The 10316-nt window shown below is 42.0% G+C and overlaps 1 protein-coding gene across 2 annotated transcripts in view; it reads left to right on the forward strand.

The window, feature by feature from the left end:
- LOC121316764 (protein delta homolog 2-like) overlaps window positions 1–10316 on the forward strand; it is an 18980-nt gene extending 8664 nt beyond the window's left edge. For both annotated transcript variants that reach the window (XM_041251930.1, XM_041251929.1), the window contains 4 exons: window positions 4119–4182; window positions 7571–7701; window positions 8394–8535; window positions 8831–10316. In XM_041251930.1, coding sequence (XP_041107864.1) covers window positions 4119–4182; window positions 7571–7701; window positions 8394–8535; window positions 8831–9605 — 1112 coding nt within the window. In that variant the 3' untranslated portion in view covers window positions 9606–10316. The remainder of the gene's footprint in view (window positions 1–4118; window positions 4183–7570; window positions 7702–8393; window positions 8536–8830) is intronic.

Genomic DNA, 10316 nt, shown 5'->3' on the forward strand with positions numbered 1-10316 from the left:
TGCATCGGGAGTATGTAGCAACGAAGAGTAAGAAAAGACCTTTGTGCAAGTTTGTTTTAGCTTTTTTAATCTGTGCATAACAGAAAAAAAAACACCATCTGTGTTTACATCTGAATTCCTTAGAGATGGTAAAGAGCTGACAGGTTACTGGCACAAGCACAGGGTTAGCTGAGGTGGAGGAAACATGACCTAGTGCATATGATCTTTGTGCAGTTAGTTAGTTTTATTTTCTTTATATATCCAGTCTTAGACAGAACAGCACACACATTAGTGAAATGCTGTTTGAGTTTTCTGCCCTTCTACAACAGCTTACAGTTCAGTGCCCTGTGAAAAGTGGAATATATTCTGAGGAGCCGGTACAGCACAGGCAGTCCCTGGAATTAGAAGCTTTCTTGCAAGGTGCCCAATGAGCTGCTGAAGAGTGCCGTTCCACTCCTGGGTTTGTGCCTCTGAAAGTCCACATAGATTTCTCCACAGGTCGGGGATCCCTCAAGCAGGCTGTGTGGTCCACTGGCCAAAGAAAAGGGGCTTGTAACCATGAGTTCCCCGGTTCAAATCCCAGCTCACTCACTGACTCACTGTGTGACCCTGAGCAAGTCACTCAACCTCCTTGTGCTCCGTCTTTTAGGTGAGACGTTGTTGTAAGTGACGCTGCAGCTGATGCATAGTCCACACACCCTAGTCTCTGTAAGTCACCTTGGATAAAGACTTCTGCCAAATAAATTAATAATTCTAATAATAAGCAGTGGTTTATTCAATCCACTATGTGTTGATTTGTTTGACTGGTTGCTGTCCGCTGACAGCCAAGTTTAACCAACCAAAAATATTTGACTTGTTACCTGAGCTGCCTTTAAACACTGAGGTAAAACCATAGTAATAACAGTTTTTAATTACTATTTGTTTGTTTTTTTAATCTTAAATAAGGAAGCAGTTGTAACTTGTAAGTTTCTGAGAACAGCTTGCTTGCCAATTGCAATGAGACAAGTCACTTATTAACTATCCATGTGTGAACCCTCAAGCTCTTACCACTGTAGTCTCTATCTAAGCGAGAAGAGTCTTACGTAGGAATGTGGCAGCCAGGTTTGGCTTAGTTTTCAAGGCCAGCGTATCCCATATACTTTGAGCAGCTGTGCATCTTCCCAAAACATGTCAGGGAAACTCTTCTCTAAATAAAATGTGAATTGGAGTTGTTAGAACACTTCACACTTCCGTACAGCATATGGTACATTTCCATGGAGACACTTCACACTATTGTCTGTCTAAAAGTGCTCTGCATTCCAACTGCAAGTGAACAAATGTAAGCTGTTCTGAGATGACAGCTGCCACACAACACGCATTACCAGCGCAGAGAGACGACCTCGCGCCAGGAGCAAAGCCAGTCCCTTCACAAAAGGACAGTGCAATTGTTTTTTTTAATAGCCAGTAACAAAAGCAAATTGAAAATACTAATAGATCAGAGCAATTTGCAATAGAGCAGGGTGACTAGCACAAGGGAAAGCTTATACAATCAGCCTTCAGTGTCCCTACAAATACACCCCCACCAGAAATGCAGATCAAGTACTATTATTTCATCCCCACTTGCAAAAACTTCAGATCCTATCACCCTTAAGTTAGGCAGATGTGGACAAGATAATTAAATGATTTTAGCCTGTAATGTTGTGCAATATATAAATAAAATTTTAGGGCTGTCAATCGATTACAATTTTTGATTGGTTAATTTATGGGCATTAGCTGATTAATCTGTGCTCTGTTTTAATAAAGGTAGAGATGACTGACAGGCAACGATTGCATTTGTCATTTACTACAATAGGTCATCTTTGAATTAGTGTTATCTTTGAATTAGTCAACCATGGTCTTTGTTTTCACTGAGAGGATAACACACTTGACACTGGAGGAAGTTCAGTGTCAGTCAGTACTGAGATCGTTGAATCCGGGTTGATCCTGTGCGTGATCGTTCTAATAGGGCTAATTTACATTGGAAAAAACAGTTCTTGCTGTTGGGATCATTAACGGGTGTTCATTATAAGAAAAGTTTGTTATAGTGAAGTTAGACTGTATATATATATACTCATATATATATATATATATATATATATATATATATATATATATATATATATATATATATATATATATATATATATATATATATATATATATGCGCGCTAGTAGCGAACCTCGGTTCCAGCAGCCAGACGCATCGTACAGAGCGAGGCAACCCACACACATGCGGAGGGCGGGCGCGAACCCGGGACCTCTCACACTAAAACACCTGAAAACCCGGGTTTTAAATTACCCAACACTACCCGGGTCTCTTTTTACTACCCGGGTTTTGATTTATTAATTTGAGAATTAAGAAAATGTAGAAAATATGACAATGCAGTTGTAATTCTGGCGCTCTGGCCAGCGTAATAAAGACAATATTAAACAAGCTTTTGCACTGAGCCTTTTCTTAACCGACAGGATATCAATGTGTTACACAAAACAATAACACACATCGAGCGGCAAGTACACCTCAATAATAATAATTGCGGCGGCTATTCTTCTCAGGAACTGAATCGGAAACAAAACAACATCACAACAGGGCTCTACAGCGCGATTAATTTGGTCGCATATGGAACTAAAAATGTGCTTGAGCGAGCATACATTTTAATTTAGGCGCACATGTGCCACTAGAAATTCTTAAAGAGTAACTATAAAAAATGAACGTGATTTTTTTTTTTTTTTTTTTTTTTTAGCTGAAAGTATAAAATAAAACAAACAAACCAAAAAAAAAAAAAAATCCTCACTCATCTAAACTCTCACAGCTCAATCATAATGCACTCTGGGAATGTAGTTTATTGGTGTCCACTGCCCACTGTTTAGCACACACTAAAAGCAGTATTTGTCTTGGGATATCAAAAGGTGGATTGAAGTACCGAGTCACACCTAGGAGTATCCTACAACTGAAATGTCTGTAAACTGCACTTCAATAAATGAAAGTGCTACTTTACAAAAGAAAACCAAATGTTCTGTATCGAGAAGGTAGTTTTTGATGGGTGTCTATGAAATATTTGCTCAGCAGTGAAGGGATGACAGCCAACCATAGTAATGTAATGTGATCAAAGGTTTAAACCTGTTAACTACATGACTGACGTTATTTTACTTTCTAGGTTTGTACAATACATTGCTGATAGGCCTTTTTGCTTTTCTTGTATTGGTCAGGTTTGTGTTTCTCTGAAGCTCTGTGTGCGTGCGTGTGTGTGTGTTTGGGTAGGGGGGGTCCTTCGGCTATATGACATCATGATTTAACCCTTAACAAGTAAACATCTTGAACTGACATTGTAACTGTGTACAAATATTGATTGGAGTTCAGGCATATCATGAAATACTGTTGCCTTGAGAGTTGAAAACAGCGGGCAATGCTCAAGGTAAAAGCTGCCGTAAGTATCTGGTTTTTATCAAACCTGTGACATGAGAGCCTGTTCCCTGTCTAGGTCAATGACAAATTTGGGAGCAAGATAACGAAGAAAGAAGTCAACAATGGGCCCTATTCTCACACCTTTAACTAATTCATGAAACTTAAAAGTAGCCAACGTCTTGAACAGCTTCATGAATATCAAGATGTCTTCCCCACCCCCTTCTCCTGATAATAAATTGGCTTTGTCGGGCCTGTTCTGACAGTGTCTTCATTTCCATATCCTCTCAATCCCAGCTTTCACTGCAGCTGTTCCTTTACAACAATGAAGCCATTGTTCTCACTTCCTCTCCGCTTCCTGTTGCAGTTTCATAAGTCGTCTTTCACCGTTTAACTCCTTCAGTTTTTTTCAAAACGGTCCATCCCTATTGGTAGGCAACTGCGAACATTAAGTACATAAGAGAAGGAGTATCTAGAGAACAGAGGAAATCTGGACCTGGGTATCCCACTGCACACTGTGTTCAGCAATGACACCATTTCAAGGGTGCTTGTAAACACGACACAGTCAAATGCACAAGCCTTAACAGTGAACCCACTAGCCACCATGGACATAGTTGGCATTGTTGAGGCTGGATTCACAAGTCAACCATTGTACACTTCTTGTTGTTCGGTCAAGTGATTCACTGGAATACTAAGAGTTACTGCTTTTCTTGTGTTTCAGGAGCAGGCTGCAAAGCAGGCTGTGACCTGGGCCATGGGCACTGCGATGAGAACGGCATTTGCAGGTAAGAGTATAGTTAGGAAACTGAGCAGCTGACCTGATCCACCGATAAGATGGGTTTGATTAGAGCATTTTACAGCCCTGGAGCGTCACCCTGGATTGCATCAACCCCCAATCCTTGATGTAGAATGCACTACTAAAAACCCAGCTTATCCCAACATGTGGCTAGATGCTCAAGGGTAGACTCTGGTGAAAATGACAGCTGTTCTTTGGAAAATGATGCTATACAACAGCCCTGGAACTTGCATCCTATGGGTTATCATTAGCTAATAGGAAGTTATTGTCAAAAGACTCCTTGTTTTGGTTAAAAAAAAAAAAAAAAAAAAAAAGTTCTGTTTTGTGCCTCTGATATTTTCATCGAGCATTACGCAAGGTTTTAAAATACATTTTCTAGCAATATTATGACTTGTCCAGCTACTCATTATTTAAATCCTGGTATTGTCATATTGTAAAAACAAAAAAAAAAAGTGAAGTGCATTTAAAACCAGGGTTCCTCTGCTTTGTGAAATCAAAGCTGTAGACCTGTTCAATTGAATTGGATACTTAACCACCAAAAACATCAACGCTTCTTTAAAGGAAATGGGGCCAATAAAACAATTCCAGCAAGTCTCACCCAATATGTATTACCATCACTTCTCATAGTCTCCCACATGTGTTAAATGTGTATTTGATATTTTGCAAAACGTCACGTTTTGGCTCGCCCTTGTACCAACCTCTGCTTTTCCTGCATTTTACGTGTCTCAACGTCACCTGCGTTCCTTCAGGCAGCCTTTAGAATCTGACTGGAAGTGTAGAATTGAAGTGTCTGCAAGGAGAGTTCAAAGCATTTTCTTCAATAAACAGCTTCAAATGAATTACCATAAAAAATACACTATTCACCATTACTAAGGGAGTCTACCTAAATCGCGGACATCGGGAAATTGAGGGGTCACGGCATGCAGGACAAGTACGGAAGGAGAAAAAAAAAAAGAAACCTCGTTTAAATGAACTACCACACAATGCAAGCGACGCAAACTACGCATCTTCCTCCTGAAGATGGGCTTTTTTTATTCCTTCGTCGTCTTGGGTGCATTGCACTTAAGACAAAAAAAAGTCCTTAGACAAATAACATTTACAAAAAAATACTCCAAAGCGATTAACGTTCTTGTTTACTGTTCAAATGACAACAATGCTTTAATCAGCCTGTACAGTGCGTCTGTACTGGCTTTTCTGTGTGACCTGTGCTGTACAGTGGGGGGTGGGACAAAGTAAGTGCTGCATTGTTTTGATTTAGGTTGCTAAAAAATAGTTTTCAGCGTTAGAGTTAAAATACCAGAAAAGGACGGCAAAGCAAACAAAAAGTATATTTCGGCTGATGATCGTGTCAAGATATTTCCCAAAGAAACTGTACATGCAGATGGAGGCCATTGTTTTGCACATCATATAATGTGTCTTTAGAGAAAATACGATTGGTCGGTATTTAGCTTCAGAATCACACCTTCACTGAATGGTACGATACACAGAGGATGCTGAAATAAACAGCTTTGAGAAAACAAACTGGAAAGTCGGCCCAGACAAAAAGTATTCCTGTCAGTTGCAGCCAAGTTAAAATCAACATTACAGGTACGATCCAGCACAGCCACCTCGCTTCAGACAAGCCGCCGCTTTCTTTATAAACGCAGTTAGGGTTTTAGACCCGAATAGGCACGTTTTCTTTGTTTTGACTCTGTACTAATAAAATTAGTTATTGGATGGAACAAATAACATGACAACGAACGTGCTGCATATACTGCCTTTATTCAAGTATGCCAGATGCCCTTGGGTAACCGAGTTTTGGGCCTGTTTCTAATCGATTTCCACATCTGTATAACTTGGCAAAGCTTTGTTACACTTCCAGCCAGGATGCAGAACGTGCAGTCTCAATGTATGGGCAAGTCCACACCGGACAGAGAATGTCAGCAGCAACTGCTGAGGGATGTTGCATGCTTGCCTTTAACAAATGACAGCACTCTGTTTTAGTAAGGAAACTTACTATTTTTAGACTTTTATAGTGCTCTGAAATACTGTCTACTTCTGTTTATTTAATGTTTAAACAGGCCCGCGAAATCCTAATTTTATTCCATAACCTACCAGCGAAAAATACGTAGATGTACCGCGATTTAAGTAGACCCCTTAACCATCACCATGTGTGCGTGCTTCATATAAGAACATGTGAGCTTTTCGAAGTTAGGGCTATTCATATTAGTGAAGATTTAACTGGAATTATTATGTAGTTTGAGGCTGCTAAACGGGATAAGAGAGCCAGAATATTAATCACAGCCATAGACTAAGAAATTGCAGTGTCCACATACATCTGCCACCTAATAGCACAGTCCAAACAGCAGAGAACTGGGGGGACTGCTTGGAATCCTGCTCTCCTGTACTCCCGCCAACCACATGGGTACCTGCCTGCTAATAACCGCCAGAACATTTACACCTACACAAGACAGTTAATACAAGCAACAAGCTGAGCTTCCAAATCCTCTACACATGGACCCGCCTTTAGAGCTGAAAGAGAGGTATTTAGATCACCCCAGGCTATTCCTGCTGGCTCGCCCCAGTCCAAGTACAACCCTGTCTGTCTTCTCTAAATTGGTGTATTAGTCTGACTTTAAATCATGTTTAACTTCTGCCTATGCTCCAGGTCTTCTTTAATGTGGAGCAAGTTTCGTAATCACATGAAGCGATCCGCCAGCCCCAGCAAACCTTTGCTCTACCCAGCAGGCATGTGTTACTGGTATTCATTGATGTTTACCATGCTTTTAATCTGCTGATAGTGTACATTTTAATATAGTGTACTGCGGTACACTGCAGTCAAGGCAAAGACATTTATGGCATAAATACAAAAAAATGAAAAACAGTAATAATACAAAATAGCTTTTTAATCCTCTGCTTTGCCTCAAAGACAGCTTTCCTTTGGCTTGTCAAACCGAATCACAGAACAGGACACACTGTTGTTGTGTGGGCTCCCCCTGCTGTCAGTTCTGTGTCAATGCATGAGGAAAGTAGTGACAAGACCACACTTAACCACAAAAAGAAACCAATTGTTATTTCAATATCTCCGTATCCCTGAATAGATAATTGTCCCCCTTCCAAAACAAGCAAAACCCTTCAATAAGAACGACGTCGCACAAGTACAGTCCTGGCCAAATTGAACCCAATTCAGAATGATCGGTGTGCAGTATCTTATTCGCTTTCAATAAGGTAGTCCTCATATTAATGCTAATAAGTGCCTGTAGAAAGCAATAGTAGATATAATAAATAATAAATTACCTATATTAATTTATCAGTGATATATACAGGATTATTTTTCAGCGGCGTATCTGTAAAACTGGATACATTGTTTCAGTGGTTGTTAATGTCATCTGTTGCAGGTGTGACCCAGGCTGGGAGGGGGAGCTGTGTGATGACTGTGCCCGCAAGCCGGGCTGCGTCCATGGGACGTGTCAGCAGCCCTGGCAGTGTACCTGCGAAAGCAGCTGGACGGGGCGCTTCTGTGATAGAGGTGAGTCAGGAGTGCCCCGCACTGCATTCAGATCATCTGTTCAGATTATCACGTTAAAAAGTACCCCCAAAAATAACAATGGCTTTGTAGCACATTCTGCAATAGCAGATAGACCTCACAACTAAGAGCAGGAATACATGACAACAAGTCCTAATGCACATCAGAAGAGTAGAATTCTTACAGCTATCTCTGGATGTTCATTACACAGGTTAATTGAGTGACAGACAAGGATTGTGGGCACCCGCTGACCTCCAGGTCAAGGTGATGAAATTACAGGCCAAACCCGTTTTCAGCGTGCTCACAACAGGAGTACAGTATGGACAAACATAATGATCCAATATGGACAAACGTCCATGCCATTACAGAGGGGGGTATGAACTGGGATCTTAGTGCGTTTGAATTGAAATCGGGGACACAGAAAACGGTCATGACAGCCATCAAAAATAAACCCACCTCAGTTGTCAACTTTCTCAAAGTTACTCATCCATAACTATCAAGTATTCAATGGTAGTATTGCTACATATTATTGAAAAACTTGTCACTGAAACAGTCTACAAATTCTTTTTTTCACAATTTCACAAGATTCTTTAAGCCTTCGAGTGTTTCAAAGTACAGCTGATGAGCCGATAGTTGTAAAGTGGTCTATCTGAACTGTGTTTTTCAGTGGTTGTACTGATTTACTTCTCCACCAGATATTAACGTGTGTGCCAATCAGCGCCCCTGTCAGAATGGTGCCACCTGTATTGCTAGTGATGGGGAGTATTCCTGTATCTGTGCCAACGGTTTTCATGGCAAGGACTGCGAGTTGAAGTCAGGGCCTTGTCAGCAGGCCAGGTGAGAGAGCATCCATAACTTTAAACTCAGTCAAGTAGAGAAATGATTTATCTAACGCATTCATCAGTGTAATCATGGGTTTTCAGTGATTCTGTTAAACAGGGGAAATCCACCCATGGGGGGAGGGGATTCAGGCATTTTCTTGTTGCTGGCCTGGGGAATTGCAGATTCTAGTTAAACTTGCCAGTGCAAATTACTGAGTCACACTGAGACACAGTCTTGGGAAACTCAGAGCTGCATGGCGAGTGCTGCTGGCCATGGTTCGTTCTCAATGGGTGTTTGTTTTGGTCTCCAGGTCCCCCTGTAAGAACAGAGGCTCATGCGTGGATGACAACGGTTACGCTACAGAGCTGTCCTGTCGTTGCCTGGCAGGGTACGTAGGCCCCCGCTGTGAGGTCAACGTGGACGACTGCTTGATGCGCCCCTGTGCCAATGGCGCCACCTGTCACGACGGCATCAACCGCTTTTCCTGCGAGTGCCAGGCTGGCTTCGAGGGGCGCTTTTGCACTGTCAACATAGACGACTGCGCCAGCGGGCCCTGTCTCAATGGTGGCCGCTGCTTAGACCGCATCAACCGATTCGACTGCGTTTGCCCTCCAGGCTACACTGGGAAAACGTGCTCTGACCCCACTGTGAAACCCAAGCAGGAAACAAGATCCCAGAACTGGACCCCTGGGAGCTGGACCAGCGGCTCCTCGAGGGGCACCCTGCCCCGGCCTGACCACACTCTCCACGGCGCCAGGTGGAATGTATCGGACCCGTCGCACAGGAACCAGTCGGGCAGCACACACTTGTTCAAGATCTCCGTGAAGGAAGTGGTGACCCAGCAGGGTTCGCTGCTGACCAAGGTCCAGCTGACACTGCTGGTGGTCTTCGGATCGCTCACCCTGGCTCTGGTGGGCCTCACTGTGGCCGTGGTGCTGAGGGGTCATTGGAGAGAGCGTTGCTCGAGGTGCCGCTGTGCCTCCCAACCAAACCGTCAGGCAAAGGCAGATGAGGAATTAAAGATCAGCATTTTACCTCACCCCGTGCCTGACCTGAAGAAGAAACACAACACGGAAGTCATTTAATAAATAAATAAATAAAACTTCAACATGCACCATTTTCTTGGATTTCAAAGACTAGCTGTGAGGAGTTAATGTACCTTTTGTATGGCCAAGTTCTACAAGGAGGAATTGTGGGGGTTTACGTGGGGGCAACTGGATACGAACGGTGAAAATTGAACCCCCCCAAACCCCAATATGCAAGAACAGATCTTCATAATCAAGGTTATTAGATCTAGGAACTGTAAAAGTAAACCGTTTCCCTAGTCATAACAAAGGTATGAAATACAGTGGAACATTTCTTAGGTTTTCATGAAGATGGGGTAGGTTCTCAGACTCTGGGGTAGACGTTGTCATAGCAGAGACTTGTTTGAGTGAGCCTTGATCTATATGGATGGGTTACGACTACACCAAAAGTTGTTATTATGGGTTGCAGTGCAGTGCCTTCGTCATATTGACTGTTCAGTCCATCATCCAGTGTCACGACAAAAGAGCTTAAACCCGAGAATAATTATGACCCTGTGGTCATGCATCTGATCACACTGAGACGTTTATGCACTGTGGATAACAAGAAGCAGTTTTACTAACTGCAGCGAGAAAGATATTTATTATTGTTTTATTACAACTATAAAACAGAATTGCTTTACTCATCAGAATGTGTTGGTGTAACCATGCACCATTTACCAAAAAAAAACAAAAAAAACGTATAAATGATTCATTTTTTTGCTCACCCAGTTA

The sequence above is a fragment of the Polyodon spathula genome, chromosome 6 (assembly GCF_017654505.1).
Source record: "Polyodon spathula isolate WHYD16114869_AA chromosome 6, ASM1765450v1, whole genome shotgun sequence".
Classification (NCBI taxonomy): Eukaryota; Metazoa; Chordata; class Actinopteri; order Acipenseriformes; family Polyodontidae; genus Polyodon; species Polyodon spathula.